This window comes from Callorhinus ursinus, unplaced genomic scaffold (genome assembly GCF_003265705.2).
Source record: "Callorhinus ursinus isolate GAN/ISIS: 27379988/994484 unplaced genomic scaffold, GSC_fseal_2.0 scaffold22, whole genome shotgun sequence".
Lineage (NCBI taxonomy): Eukaryota > Metazoa > Chordata > Mammalia > Carnivora > Otariidae > Callorhinus > Callorhinus ursinus.
Window position 1 is genome coordinate 17,968,442 of NW_027397084.1, and position 16,972 is coordinate 17,985,413.

A 16,972-nucleotide genomic window follows, 5' to 3' on the forward strand; every position below is an offset into this window, starting at 1 on the left:
ATCAGTGAGGGTCCTAGCAGTGAACAGATGGTATGCTCATAGAGGGTAGTTTGAAGATAAGGGAATGAAAAGATCATTTACAAAGATGTGGGCAGGGTTTAGGGAAACTACGAGAGACAGGGTGTTGCCCTGGGGTTCGTCTCAACGGGGAGCTGTTTCCACTCCTTGGCCTGACGTTGGGGTAGGTGAGGATCTCCCAACAGAAACTGTGTCCTTGGGTAAAGGTAGATTTTGGCGGCCTAGTGGCAAGGAATCTAGGGAAATAAATATGCTGTCTTGCTCTCCTGTCCTTTGATTGCCTGTTGGTGACTTCCTTGGCTAAACTCAACTGGAGGCAGACTGAGGGGGAGCCCCTTGCTGCAATCCCCTGAGAGGGCCTCATGAGGGGTGACAGTAGAACCGGGAAGGGGGGGCAGATGGAAAATAGGTGACACACTTACTATTGCCACTTTCAGATAACGAGTTATCTCATTACTGAGAGAGTTAAAGGACACAGCAGAAACAAAATCATTAGTTACTAGAAGCATCAGGATGCAAGTTTTCTGCTTCTTAGGCTCCTGTTTACAGTCTTCACAGGCTTTTTATTTTGTTAGCATGAAATTAAAATTCTTTACCATCTTTTCCAAGATTCTATATGGTCTGCCTTCTGCTTGCCTTTCCAAATTCATCTTATAACACAATCTCTTATTCTGGGAATACTGGCTGCCTTTCTCTCCCTCAAATATGTAATATTATTTTCCTGTTGCCAGGTTTAGCCTCTGCCTAGAGTACTTGTCCCACATGCCTTCACACTTGGCTAATTCTCACTAGATGTCAGCTCAAACGTCCCTACTTACAGAGTCCTTTCCTGACCGTCCCAACTAAAATGTACTCTTCCAGGGTGTTTTTATTTCCTCTTTATTTCCCTTCTGGCATTAACTCAATCTGTATTTTTCCTCACTGATTGGTGGATATGGTGTTTGCAGGCAACCTCCTGCAAAGGCAGGGCAGCTGTCTGTCTTCTTAAGGGAGTATTCCCAGCACTTAGTCTGGAAATAGTAAACAACCTTAATACGTTAGTGAATAATCCATACTATGAGCACTACTCCAAGGGAGGGAGAAAAGAACAAAGATTACCAGTGCTTGACTGTATTTTGAGGCAAGTGACACCCTTCCACCGTCCTTCCCCTCTCTGGCATCATCAGGTTTGCCAATCAATTGCATCTTGTTTTGTCATTCAGGAATTATAAACGTGAGTTTTGATTCTTATTGGGGGTGGGGCTTATTTACAATAAAGATGGTCATAAAACTAGGTAAGTGTGAAAGCTGTAAGTCAGGGGTTCTATGTACAAATTAATTTTCCTTCAAAGACTTAAGGTTTCTTGGAATGGGGAAGTAGGAAGGAAGAAGGGAAAAGAGGACTTATTAGTTCGGCATTTGTGAGTTTAAGGATGCTGGTACTGAATTCATTGATAATTTTTACACCAGTTTATAAGTATAACAAAAGTGAATTGAACCCCAGGCATTTCTTCTACATTCTAGGTGCCCATAACTGACTAAAAATTATGAGGCATCATCAACGGTAATGGTTATGATGCAACGGGGAACAAGCTGTCTGGGAATAAGAAAAATGCAACTACTAGCAAGACACAGGAATGCCCTAAGGCCTGGTTTCAGAGGCCGGGGTGCTATCTGCTCTTTATTTTGTTTTTTAAATTAACTTTTAGTACCATAGCTATTATGTTGGAAAATTGCAAAGTCAATGGGTCAATGGAGACTTAAAAAAACAGACTTAAAATTAGACTTAAAGTTTCTCTCTGTCATTTTGGATCAGACTTTCTTCATTATTTCTACTTCACCACAAATATGGTTTATAGTTCTTAAAATCAACTTTAGTATAAAAATTACTATAGAAAATAACTTTCATTTGGGAATCCAAAACCTATAGTCCCATCCCCCACATAATAATTTATCCTGTCAAAACAACAGCATCTAAGGATATGATTTTTTTATGACTTATTTTTTAAAATGAACCAAACTCATTTTATAGCACAGCAGGATATATCATTAGTTAACTTTTTGTTCAGAATTCTATGAGGATGACACAAGTTTTCTGGCAGCTTTTATCATATTTTGTAGACTCTCTATGAAATAATTTTATTGCTGTCACTATTTCTATCTATCATCTGCCTATCTATCTATCTATCTATCTACCTATCTATCATCTATCTATCATCTATCTATCTGTCTATCATCTCTATCTGCCATCTCCCTATATAATCTATTTATATACATAGCAATATCATTTATTTATACATACACACACACCCCCAAACAAACTTTGGCTTAATCCCCCAGGTTTTCATCATTTGAGCTATTAAGCTTCAGAAATCTAGCTTGCCCTATTGTTAGTCACTAGTCCTTATGTTAAAATGTCCTATTATTTCTTTCAGTTTCTAATAGCTATCTTTTGGGGAGTAATAGAGGTACACTATCTTGGTAAAATTTTGAGTACTTTGCTGTTCACTATAGTCAAGAACGATTTCTTGAAAACTATTACAATCAGTTTTTATTATTTTAGAGCCAGTAAGTTGAAATGTATATACCAGATAAATATATATATATACATATATATATATATATATGTGTGTATATATATATATATTTGCTCTGCACTATATGGTGGGTGATAACAACAATAAAAACAGGCACAGTCACTGTCCTCAGCTCTCTGACAGAGAACCCAGGAAGGCTTCCCTAAAGAAGTAAGGTCTGAGTTGAAACCTGAAGGATAAATAAGTGTTAGCTGAGTGTAGAGGGGAACATGAGAACATTTTAGGCAGAGGAAAGGGTATGACAAAAATCCCTATTCCAGGATGGAGTGTGGCATATTCCAGGAACTAAGAACTGCCATTTTTTAAAGATCAAGATCTGTCTCTAATGTCATTATGAAAAAGACTGATTTCCATAATAAGCCAGACACAAAACTCCATCTCATTATTTCATTGTCACACCTTATGACATGATTAAAATTTCTGTCACGAAGTCACTAGTATTTTAAGCCTCCAATGTCTTCCATTTATCAACACTTTTGACTTTTGGAGGAGAGTTAAACACACATAGAGTCTCAAAGAATATAGGATAAAAAATGTTTGCATTAGTGTATTTGATAAAGTGATCTGAGAGAGATTGTTTGTTCTTACCACACATATGAATATGATATTACAATAAGCCCTGCATATTGTGCAAAGGTGTATATAACCCAATTGGTGATTGGCTCCTGTATGCCTTCTACAGCAACCTCTGTTCCTACATAGGAGAAGTAGAGGCTCAAGCTTTATCTTCCAGGTGGAGGGTGAGGTAGGAGAGAGTAATAGTGGATTATCCAGGCTCGGGAAGCCAGGAGATAGCAGGTAAAACTCCATGACCCCCTATTTTCTAGCTTAATCTCTTGAGATTCCTTAACTGCGAGTTACGTGGATTCCCTGCCACACTGTTCTGAAGTCCTAGCCAGCCCCAAGACCCAGAATCATCCCTACTGATACTCAAGCTGGAAAGGACAGAAGCCAGCTGGTGGCAGCAAGCTGAAGTAGGAGCAGGACCCACTTGGATTGTGCCACTGGATGCTGATGGGCCGGGCAGGTTCACTCAGGCCATTCCGTTAGCCTTAGAGTAACACAACTGTACCTGTTACACAGCTGAATTTTTAGGGCTCTGAGCATGGTGTTATGGAGGTCTTCTTTTATATGAATTTTACTGTGATATTTAGAACTACACTAAATATGACAAAATAAAATATGAAGCATTGATTTTTGGAAGATGCAGAACTTGAGACCTTCAACAGCATATGCTTTCCTGATTTTCTCCGGAGACTCATTTTACAATGTCCCCATTTAGACCTTGTGTTTGTGGTCACTGTTCACCTTAGGGATTCTCTTGCCTGACGGGTTCCTAGAGCTTTAGCAGAGGATTGTGGTGTGATTGAGGAGATTTGAAGATGGCAGTGTTTTATTAACCCTCTCATCAGTCTTGCCTATAAGGGCAGGAATAGGGGAAGGTGGTCAGGGAAGTTGCAGGAGGAGATGAAAGCTTGAAATGTAGCATGAGTTCTTGCTTGCAATTTGGGGATGATAGGGGGTAGAGAACCACACTCCTTCTCCTGCCAGTGTTAGTTAGCTGAGTGGTAGTCCATGAAGACGAATTTATGCTATGCGGCTACAAGGAGCACAGCAGAGGAATGACTTTGGTTCATCTCTATTTATGATGGCTAGCACAATACTGCCATATTCCTCCCACTCCCTCCCACCCTGTAGTGTGCTTGTAATGCGGAGGAAATCCAGATCTTATGCAAGTTCAGGATTATTATATATTTTTCATTTTACTTTTCCAAAAGAAAACTGACTTAGTTAATTTGTGAACAATCAAGACTTGAAATTCTGCCTTACCTTGTTCACAGTAGATTCCAGTGGTTCCCAGGGGACAGTAACAGGTGTATCCGTGAGGCAATGCAACACAAGTTGCCCCTTTGCTACCGTGCTGTGGAGGGTCATGTTCAGGGTCACAGGGGGAAATGGTCTCCGTGCAGAATTCTCCTTTCCACCCAGTGGCACAGTCACAGCTGTAGGTTGAGAAAGAAAGTCACATGGTTTGAACACTTGAACAGATATGGATATATATATATTTGCTGAGGTTAACTTGGCAGTTTTGACTGAGGTTCCAAGATAGAAAAGATTTTGTACATCAAAGCGAATTGTGAGTCAAACTACCAAGAGCCAAACTGTCAAAGGAAAGAGCTAATAACTGATTATAGGATTACTGGACTCCACATAAAAAAAATTAAAAAAGGTTCAGCACATGGAAATTGGAGACTTTAGAGAATCATTTCTTTGGAAAAAACAGCATTGTAAGTCCCTCTCCCTGCCTGACATCCCCACTAAGGGAAAGGCTATGAACAGTCTCTGCTTCCTAAACTTGAGCCTAGAGAAAAGAAATTTAGCTTGCTATACATTCCCTCACTTTGGTGAACACATAGGTCCAATTCCTGGGGCTGCAAAAGGAACTGTGAACTCCTCCAGAGGCAAGGCAAATGGCAGTGAATCCCAGGGATGGGTTGTGGCACTCTGAGTTGGGATCAGCTTGGAGACATACAAAAGGGATTTGCCCAGAGGGTATCCTGGTAGCTGAAGAGACCTCAGCAGTGAGAGCCAGTTAGTATATACCTGGGGCAGAATCTGAGAGATAAAGGGGACATTCCATTTTGAAGGCAGACTGTGTCTGGATTTAAAGAGTGATATTGGGGAGATCCCAATAGGAGAGTGAGGGACCCACTAAATGAAGAGATGCCAGATAAAATGTAAGGCATCTAATTAAGTTTGAGTGTCAGGTAAACAATGAATAACTTTTCAGTATGTCACATGCAATGTTTGAATTTCAGATAAGCAACATTTGAGATATACTAAAAATTATTTGTTGTCTATCTGGAATTCAAATGTATCTGGGTGTCCTGTATTTCCCCCCCTAAATCTGGCAACCCTATATACAAAGGGCACATGAGAGAAAGGGTTAATTTTCATCCCGGCCAGGCCCAGGGAACACTAAACCATCAGACAATGGTGCAAATCAAGGAAGTCCATTCCAGGATGTGGTGTGTGGCACAGAGTCAGAAACCACTAGACTGGGAAAAGACACCAGTAACAGATCACACCTCTTTCGGAGACCTTTCCTTCACGTGGTAAGCCCTGGTTGAGTTTAGGCCAACAGTCATGCAAAGTGAAGTGTTGTTAGTATTTTGAAGTGGACCCTTTGAATTAATGAATTGAGAGTATATTTGCAAATTAAAGTGTCTATTAGTTAAGTTGGAGCAGAAAATTCAACGGACCTCCCATGTTTTAAATCTAAGTCCAAGAAAAGGATGACTCCTAAGCAGGTTTAAAAAAAATTTTTTTTCTTTATTAATACATCCATGAGTCCAGGATCAAACTGACTTGTCCTCAGTTCACTACAATGGTTTTTACTTAATGGCAAACTATAGACACAGATGACATTCACAGCACTGCACGGGTTGTTGAAAGCATCACCAATAGTAGAATTCCTAAAGTGAGCAAGTCAAGATAAGATAGGTAGAATACAGAAATATCTTTAGTTCCCTTTTTTCTTTAGGCTGGAAATATCCTCACAGATTCTGAGGATTAAAGGCAGCTCATGCAGTCTGCTCTATGTGGATCAACCAGTACATGACAATACATGTCAATATCAGCATATGGCAGATTATATGCCACGTGGAGGGGGAAGTAAGGACAAAGGAGACTCTTTCTACAAACATTATTGACAACTTTTACCATTTCATAGAAACAATAGGTAAGACCTTCATAAAATTGGGACTAAACCAAAAGAAGAAAATCAAAATCACTTGTAACTTCTGATCATGGTGAGGCTGACATTTTTTTAGCACTTGGCAAGTATCTTCCCACAATTTTCTCTAAGCAAATTTTAACATTAAAAATACTGAGAAAAGGGGTGCCTGGGTGGCTCAGTCATTAAGCGTCTGCCTTTGGCTCAGGTCATGATCCCAGGGTCCTGGGATGGAGCCCCGCACCCGGCTCCCTTCTTAAAGGGAAGCCTGCTTCTCCCTCTCCCACTCCCCCTGATTGTGTTCCCTCTCTTGCTGTGTGTCTGTCTGTCAATAAAATCTTTAAAAATAAATAAATAAATAAATAAATAAATAAATAAATAAATAAAATCTTTTTTAAAAAGTCCTGAGAAAATTGGATATTTACACGTAAAAGAATGAAACTAGACTCCTATTTTAACCACTTAAAAACATTAACTTGAAATGGATTAAAGAATTAAATGTAAGACCTGAAACTGTAAAACTCCTAGAAGAAAACAGAGTTTTTAGTTTTCCTTTTCTTAAAACATTATATAAATGTAGTGACATTACTGCCTTGCATTCAGGACTACATTTTTGGGATTCACTCTTGTTGATGCATGTAGCTGCTGCATTAACTGTCAATACACTATACCTGATGAACAGAAGTTCATATCTTTTGTGTAGTTGAAATTTCAATGTTTTCTTTATGGTTCGCAATTTTTAATGACTTATTTAGGAAAGCTTTCCCTATTTCGAGGTTAGAAAGTTATTATTTTATGATGTCTTCTCAGACTACTATAGTTTTTTTCCTTTTACATTTAAGTCTTAATACATCTGAAATTATTTTTGTGTTTGATGTGGGGTTAGAGATTCAATTACAGTTTTCCTATGGATGACCAATAGTTTTAGCTTTCTTCACTGACAAGTTCACCCTTTCCACTCATGAGCCCTGTCCTTTGGTGGACTGTCTTATACCTCTCTATCCTGTTCCATCAGTCTGTCTGTATAACCTTGCGCCAATACCAACTGTCTTAATTTCTCCTGCTTTTCTAATAGGTCTTGATAACTAGAATGGCAAGTTCTGCTATCTTGTTTTCTGTTCAGGAGTGTCTTGTCTATTCTTAGCTCTTTGCTCTTGTACATCTTTCCCTTCAAACTAATCCCAGGTTCAAAATAAGCAAATTTCCTTGCTTTCTCCTTGTCTAAAACAAGGTTCATTTTACTTTTGTTCTTTGACAGTGTGGCTCTTAGGAGTCCCAGACCTGTGAGGAGTCCACTATTAGATCCCCTACCTCAGGCAGTTCTTAGCCTTTAAAGCAGGTCCATTGTCACCTGTGCAGCCCTCAAAGCGTAAGTTCATACATTTTAGCAGGAACTCAGGGCAAAAGCCAACTCTGATGCTTACTTTCTAGAGTCTTGCTTTTGTTTCATTTGGAATCTATAGATGTGTTGTTTTTACTTCAGGTAACAGTGTTCTGAATGTATGCACCTTATATTTTATTCGGATTTCAACATTTTCATTTGGGAGGGTCATTCAAGATGTATAATACCGCATAGTCCACAAACAGAACTCTTTATTCCATATTCATTAACTTCTCCTCCACAACCTCACATTCAGTGGTTAAATGTTATTTCACCGAATTGAAATCAATTCAGTGATAAGATATACTTTTTATTTTTTTTAATTTATTTATTTGACAGAGAAAGAGAGAGACATAGCGAGAGAGGGAACACAAGCAGGGGGAGTGGGAGAGGGAGAAGCAGGCTCCCCGCTCAGCAGGGAGCTCGATGCGGGGCTCGATCCCAGGACGCTGGGATCATGACCTGAGCCGAAGGCAGACGCTTAACCGTCTGAGCCACCCTGGAGCCCCAGATATACTTTATTCTTATAGTCACTTGTGAGATATTATGTTTTTAATTTTTTACTGTCTACAAACAACAGTGTCAAAACTCTTATAGTTCAATCTTTGTGCACATCTTGATCATTTCTTTTGGATAAATTTAAATATCATCATGACTTCTAGGCTTTGGACACATATTCTAACCTGCCCTCCATAATAATTCTACCAGTTTACATTCCCATCATCAGTGAATGAGATGCTCCTAAAATAATAGAAGTGTATATACTCAAAAATATGAACTATTTTATAGGCTTCTTGTTCTTTATTGACCTAATAATTATTTCTTCAAATAAAATGACTTAGTGTTTGCCTATACATATTTACCAAGAACATATTCATTTCAAACTCCTATATTTTCCTATATTATTTGGCAGTCTAATCACACTGATGCTTCAACAAAATTCATTTTATCAACTTAAAAAAATTTTTTTTAGTATTTACTATGTGCACAGCACTGTCATAGGTCATAAAGGATGGGCAGAAGATGTGTAAGGAGTGAGCTGTGGCCTTGGCGGAGGTGAGGTATGCTGGAGCAAAGCACCATGGGCTGCGTATGCTAAGGAACCAAGTGAGTGGCTCAGAGAAATGCTGCTAGATCCAGAAACCAGCACGGGAATAACTCAGGGAGCAAAAATTAACACTGCCGCCACATGTTCACCAATGCACTGTGAGACTTGGTGCTGGGGGGAGTTCAAAACAAAAATTCTTGTCTATTTGGAAGTTATAGATAGAGGCCTGGGCACATACATAAAATGGTAAAAAAGCAAACCACAGTTTCTGAGGATATTGCCATTTCATCAAGTAGAGTGTTTAGCAGAGTTCTGATGAAAGAAAATTTATATGATTATTGTATCTAAGTTAATATTTGTGCAAAAAAAAGTTTGAAAAGTTGCTTCAGGTTCTCCAGAATAGAGAGAAACAAAATACAGACTTGATCTGCTACAAAATTACATATTAATTTAAGTTATTGTTTGAAGAGCACAAAGAGCATGAAATATGTAAAGACCTTTTCTACAAAAATAGACTGCCTTCTGGCTCACAGTCCTCTCCTGCGGCCTTCCCAGGGATGGCCCCTATGCTTGGTGGCCTGCACAGGGATGCCTCATGTGGGGGAGCTGCTGTCCTCCCATGGGGACCCAGGTCAGCACAGGCATTCTGCTGTGTGCAACCTTCTAAATGTACCTATGGACCTTCAGATTTGAAAAACGGCTTTGGCTGGATGGTTTCAGATATATGTTTCAAGGGGCATTTTGTAAAATGGAGTTTAGAATTCAGGAATTTAGAGTGTGTGCAGAGCTTCCTGGGCTAGCACAAGATGCCTTTCCAACTGCTTTCTGACAGAGGGGAGGCATGGCAGGCATTATATGCCTTTTTGGTTGTTTTCCAGTAAATGTTATTTAAAAAAAAATTTGCTTTTCTCCTCCTGTTCAAATTGACAGATTTCCTATTTAATAAATTCTAAAATAAAAACTCAAACCAAAATAGACTATCTTACCAATTTCATAAAAGAAATAAAGTATAAGAATTTTTATATAAAAACAAAACGCTAGTATCATTACTTTTTTATGATGATTGCGCCATCTAGTGGGTCATTATTATCAACTTAAAGCTAAGAACAAAATCATTGTTTTATAGACAGACATAACAATGGTAAAATATTTATTTTTATATTAAATACAGCTTAAATCACACTAAGCATAGTATAATACAGATGTTATAAACTTCTTTGAAAAATAAATCTTAAATAAAAAAAATGCTGATAGGGTGCTCAGAATTTTTAGGTCCAAAACAATTAGCTTTATGTTTGAAGATTTAAAAAATTATATTCAAATACCATATACTACTTTGTTACATTATATTTTAAGAGATTTTTTTCACCATAATGATTTTATGCAAGATCAATTTTTTCTTTTTGTTCCTTCCCTGGCTTTTTTAACACCCTGTGAAAGGTAGATAATAAAAAGTCTCAAATCTTTATTCTTTATTCTCCACTTTGGATGACAATATTTTTCTAAGCCTTGAAATTAATTCATTAACATTTCTTCCTTTAACCACATATTTACTACTTTCCTTGAAGAAAAACAGGTTTTGGAGAGGTATGTGTGTGAGGTGGGATGTCCAAAGAGTGGAAAAAAGCATAAAAAAAAACTAGAGAGAGGTAGATATTCATTCATTTAAAGAATGCTTGTTATTATTTTATTTATTTTTTTTTACAAGCTAAGTGTCTGCCACTGTGCTTAGCACTGAGCATTCCACAACACATAAGGCCCCATTCTTGGCCTCATGGACTTGCTCTTTCCGAGAAGGTCAGATTAGTTAGCAGACAATTTAAATATTTTATTTATTTATTTTGATAGAGAGAGAGAGAGAGAGCGTGAGCACAAGCAGGGGGGAGTGGCAGGCAGAGGGAGAAGCAGGCTCCATGCTGAGCAAGGAGCCCGATGTGGGGCCCAATCCCAGGACCGTGGGATCCTGACCTGAGCCGAAGGCAGACACTTAACCATCTGAGCCACCCAGGCGCCCCATAAGCAGACAATTTAAATACAATGTGACAAGTGCTAAGATGAATACTATGAGAGCCCATGGGAAAGACACCTAAGCAACTTTAGTGAGTTCAGGAAAGGCTTCTGAAGTGAGATTTGCCTACATGAATGAGTGCCTCAGGAGGGAACAGCTGTAGAAGATTAGGCTGGAAAAGGAGCTTTGAGCTCAAGGGCTTTGAATAACAGGCTGAGATAGTTCAACTTGTTTTTTTAAATAAATTTTTTTTAAATTTTTAAGTAATCTCTGTATCCAGTGTGGGGCTCGAACTCACAACCCTAAGATCAAGAGCCACATGCTGTACTGACAGAGCCAGCCAGGTACCCCAAGATAGTCTAACTTTTAAGTGACAGATATGGGGAATGACATGACTGATGAGGCATATTTTAAAAAATATTAATTTGGTGTGTATAGGATGACCCTACGGTGTAACTATGAACTCTCTAGTGATGTAAGTTTAACCTTAGTGGGATCTTACTATTTTTTTTTTAAGATTTTGTTTATTCATTTAGAGAGAGAGAGAGCAGGGGGAAGGGGGAGACAGAGAATCCCAAGCCGACTCCCTGCTGAGCATGGAGCCGGACATAGGGCTCAGTTCCTCAACCCTGAGATATTGAACTGAGACGAAATCAAGAGTCAGACACCTGACCGACAGAGCCACCCAGGCACCCCAGATCTTACTCTATTTTTATCATTGGATGAGATTGGGCTCATTCAGGGTGGTATGGCTGTAGACTATTTTTACCATTAGAACAGGGGTTGGCAAACTTTGGCAGTATACAGTTTGCTTTGTGGCCATACAGATACTGTTGCAACAAGTCTGCCAACTGTTGAAAGCAGCCACAGACAATCCACAAGGGCATGGACATGGCTGTATCCCAATAAAACTTTATCCACAAAACCAGGTAATGGATCAGATTTGGCCCACAGGCCACAGTGTGCTGACCCCTGCACTGGATCCTTAATTGCATGGGGGCAGAGATCAGGTCTGTTTTGCTCTCTTTCGTAGTCCCAGGGCCTAAACCAGTTCCTGGCATACAGTAATTTCTCATTGAGCATCTGGGGAATAAATAAATCAGTAAATGAATGAGTCATGGCTGGGGCACAAGGAAGTGGATGGGTACAGAGACCTGGACAGGGAAATGGCTTTGAGGATGGAGAGGTGGAAGCAGATGTGACAAACATCTGGTAAACGTTGGTCTGAAAGATGGAAGGTTATAGTAATGGCAAACATTTACCGAGGCTTACCATGTGCCAGGCGTTCTTAGCACTTTAAATGTATTAATTCATTTAATCCTCCTTATGATCCTATTAGGAGGATACTATTATCATCCTCATTTTGCAGAGGGGGAACCTGAGGAACAGAGAAGTTAAGCAAATTGCGTGGCGATTTGTGGCTGAGGGAGTTCATGCATTTAACTGCTGTTCTGTGTCTCTCAATCTATGGAAATCTTTGGGGTTTCAAAATTAAATGACTGAAAGTATATGGTGCCATTATTGGGAACAGGGACATCTGGAGAATATAGTTTAATGGAAACATATAAAAATCTTTTAGCTACATTGAGTTGGAGGTGACAGCAGGTGATAAAAGGGCTTTTTTCCTTTAAGTATCTAGTGACATGGCTCTTCAACTTGATGAGAAGAGGAGACCTAAGACAGAGTTGTGATAAAGTAGAACAGCAGACAAGTGGTTGAAGCATCTCTTATATAAGCTAAGAATAGTCCAACGATCCTGGGGAATCACTGATATTATACATAGAACTGTTCTCTCAAGTCCATTCCAAAAATGTTAGCTATCCTCAATTGTTAACACATAAAGAATAGTTTGTGGGTTCTGCCTCTAAACACGGAGACATGAGAACACAGAAGAAAGCATTAGGCACTTTAGAAATATAGGTAACAGCTGGTCACAGTGGCAATCGAGAGTTGAGTCTTAGAGTATTTTACTAAGATAGTTAATTATTTTACATCTGTGCATTTAGAACGAAACTGATTTAAATTTCTAAATTGCAGATAAACTGGGTTTTATTGCCAATTTTATAGCTCAGAAACATCTATGGATTAATTTTTTCTTGTTACAATAGATATTCAACACGATGAATTTAATTTTCTTGTAATTAGGCAATGCTAAGACTTCTGAAGTTTAGGATGAACATTGATATATAAAAGTTAACTGAAAATGAGATGATGGAAGATTTAATATTCTGTGTTTGAAAAGCACTTAAACATCATTCACTTGCTTACTAAATATTCGCCAAAGGAGAAATATAGTGCACCACTCCCCATTTGTTACCAGGGTGAATACGAAGCAGAAAACATGGTTTTGCTTCCCAAGGGCTTTATGATAATTTATTTACAACAAATTATTTGTTTGAAATGTATATGATATATGTAAAATATACTATTCAGAGTTTATTAGGGCCTCACTTTAGTGCCAGGCACCATGTTAAGTACTTTGTAGCTAGTAACTCACTTAATACCCATATTAACCCTCTGAGGTAAATGCAATTATTAATTTTCAGTGTGGTATTAAAAAACAGAGAAAAAAACCCCTGCCTAAGCTACTTTTTCATTTTAGCACATAGATTCTTATTGCTTTGCATAAGAGAGACTCTTTTATATATGTTGAGGCTAATGAGGGCAAATTATTAGAATCATCATTGTGAGATGAGAGCAGAAAGAAAAAGCTCTTGGAGGGGGGCACCTGGCTGGCTCAGTTGGTCGAGCATGTGACTCTTGATCTCGGGGTTGTGAGTTCTAGCCCCATGGTGGGTGTCGAGATTACTTAAAAATAAAATCTTTAAAAAGAAAAAAGAAAAGTTATCTATAACTGGTAGAATCATGTTATACTTTATTTTATACTTTATGAATTTTACAAATTAGACAAACTGTATATCATATGTACTATTGTTTTTTAATTCAACTATATACAAAAGTAGAAAAACATAGTATTAATCAACTTCTTTAACCAGTTTCAAATGATCAGTTTTTAGCTCTTTAGTTTCATTTGCTTCTTTGTCTACTCTTTTTCTTTTTTGGCCAAAGTGTTTTGAAGCAAATCCCATTTATCTGTAAATACTTCAGTATATATCACTAACAGATAATAAACTTTTTAAAAAAACCCCACAACCAAATATTAGTATCATACCCAATAAAAATAACATTAATTTCTCATGATCATCTAATTTTTGTGTTCAGTTAATTATGATTATCTCAAAAAAAGTTTCTTTGTTGGGTTTTTTTTTTTGACATTTCATAAGGATTCAAACAAGTTCCACAAATGCATCTGTATAGTATGTGTCTTAAGGCTTGTTACCTAGATAAAAATTCTTCCTCTGCATCTTTCCATCCATATGCTTTTTGTGTTGTTTGTCCAGTAGAATTTACCATATTCTAGATTTGGTTGTTTATATCCTTATAATATCATTTAAGTTGTTTTCATCTATTGCCCTGATTTTTCAGAGTCTTGTAGATATAGAGGCTTGATTAGATTCATGTTCAGGTTTTTTAATGCGTTAGAGGTGGTACTGTGTAGGTAATGACATCATATCAGGAGGTGTATAATGTTTGCTCCCCATTTAACTGTGACTGGCCAGTTGGTTCAAGTGGTGGGTGTTAGCTTGATCCAACCATTTTACAGTTTTTTATCAACCCTTCATTAAATGATTCAAGCAGCCATTACTTTCCCTGATGGTTATAAAATGGTGATATTTCTAATTTCTATTATTTATCCTGCACTTAAATTAGCTCAGTTCTTTTTTTTTTAAAGATTTGATTTATTTGTTTGACAGAGAGAGAGAGAGTGAGCGAGCGAGCACAAGCAGGGGGAGCTGCAGGCAGAGGGAGAGAGAGAAGCAGGCTCCCTGCTAAGCAGGACCTTGGGATCATGACCTGAGCTGAAAGCAGACGCTTAACCAATTGAGCCAACCAGGTGCTCCTAAATTAGCTCAGTTCTAATAAGAACTACTTCTCATCAGTTATCTGGCTAGTTACTATTATTTTATATCAGTTACCTATTGCTGCATAATAAATTACTCCAGACCTTAATGGTTCAAGGCAATAATAACCATTCATTGTTATTACGGACTCATAATAGTTTCCTCTGCTTTCAGGCTTGCCACCTGCAAATTCATTCTCTATACAACTGCCAGAGGGACTATATAAAATAGAGCCTGACCATTATTAAAACTGCTCAGTGGTAGAATCATTTAATCCTTAAGTCTCACAATTTAAGGAAGGAATAAGTGCTAATGACTTCTTACCTAGCTTTGAAGTCACAAGTTGTCATTTACAGAATATCTTATTTTATTTATACGGGGTCAGCCCTCTTCCGTGTGAGAAGGAACTACAGAAGGATGTGTCTCTTAGGAGGGCCACTTGGAGGCTGGCTACAATACTCTTTACAGGAAAAGAAGGTTGAACCTATCCATCTTTTGCTTTAGTCGAATTTCAGAATAATGAGTGGTACACTAGCAATTTCCGTAGGTGACAAGTTTCTTTTTTAATTCCTTGGTGGAATGTGTGTATGGAGTATCATTACAACTACATGTATTTTATATACTGGCACGTTTAAATCTTTTACAGACATTATTCTCTGGGATTCTGAAATGGTCCCATCTTTGGCCAGTGGGAGTCTCTTTAAGTTGGCTTCTGTCTTCTTTTAAAATTGCCCTAGTAGTCTTTGACAACTCTCCTGCTTTCAGGCACAAAAAGACACCTAGGATCATATCATACATTTCCTACCCTAGAGTCGAATGTCCAATTATACAAGATGTTTTGGTTTATTTATTTTTATTTGTATTTTTTTTAGAAGACCTGGTTTATTTTTTGTGGAAAATGTTATTTGGAGGTAACAATTTTGGTACTAGAGTTTTCATTTCTCCGGAGTTACTGTTGTTTCTAGATTCTTTAGTGGACATAGCTAGGAAATAAGTACTTTAGGGGTGCCTGGGTGGCTCAGTTGTTAGGCGTCTGCCTTCAGCTCAGGTCATGACCCCAGGGCTCAGGTCATGACCCCAGGGTCATCAAGCCCTGCATCTGGCTCCCTGCTCAGTGGGGAGTCTGCTTCTCCCTCTCCCACTCCCCCTGTTTGTGTTTCCTCTCTTGCTACGTCTCTGTCAAATAAATAAATAAAATCTTTAAAAAAAAAGGAAATAAGTATGTTAGAAGGAGAAAATTAAGTCATGAATTCATGTTATTTCTAGTTCAAATTAAAAGTGAGAAGATTTTTACTTTTTTTATTTTATGTCTGTATCTCTTTTCTCTTATGCTGAAAATCTTGGTTCCTAATGAGAAATATTAATATAATTACTCCCTTGGTTTATATCCATCCATTCATTCATCCTCCCATCAAGCTATCTTGCTATCTAGCTATTTTTATCTTTATCTGTAGCTCCAAAATAATACCAATGCTACCACTAACATGAAGACTATAAGATGCAATATAAATTATCTTTATGGTTCTTTTTGTCTTTAGGATATAACCCACTGTATTTAGTCAATTTATAACCAATTGAATTAAACTTTCTCTCTTAGGTTATGCCACCAACTTGAAATACAGTTAGATTCATTTATTTCCTTATTTTCTTTCAATGCTTAAGAATTACTCCTTTTTTTTATATTCCAGGTGAAACATTGACCTAGTTCCAAATAAAAACTATGAAGCAGATTGTATTTTTAAAAGTAAAAAATAAATTTAAAAAAGTGGGTGCCTGGGTGGCTCAGTCGTTAAGCGTCTGCCTTCGGCTCGGGTTGTGATCCCAGGGTCCTGGGATCGAGCCCCGCATCGGGCTCCCTGCTCCGCGGGAAGCCTGCTTCTCCCTCTCCCTCTCCCCCTGCTTGTGTTCCCTCTGTCGCTGTGTTTCTCTCTGTCAAATAAATAAGTAAAAAGTAAATAAAAGTCCAGCTGTCATCACTTCTTGTTCTCTTCCTCATTCTACAGGTGACCGTTTATAATTTTTTTTCTATAATCTTCCTCTGTTTTTTTTCTTAGAAAAACATGACCATATGTGTATGTGTATATGTAATACACAGATCTATATGTATGTATTAATATCTATTTATTTGTATCTATCTTTCCCTTTTCTTGCATGCTTCTTTACCCTACTTTTTTCATCTTACTATATCCTGAGGATCACTCCACAGCAACATAGCAACATATGCAGACTTTTATAGCCATGTC

At 38.0% G+C, this 16,972-nt stretch overlaps 1 protein-coding gene across 1 annotated transcript in view; it reads right to left on the reverse strand.

Moving 5' to 3' along the window:
- The window catches only part of LOC141374779 (protein eyes shut homolog), a 76,720-nt gene that overhangs the window by 29,958 nt on the left and 29,790 nt on the right, over window positions 1-16,972 (reverse strand). The window contains exon 5 of the mRNA XM_073904933.1: window positions 4,425-4,597. Coding sequence (XP_073761034.1) covers window positions 4,425-4,597 — 173 coding nt within the window. The remainder of the gene's footprint in view (window positions 1-4,424; window positions 4,598-16,972) is intronic.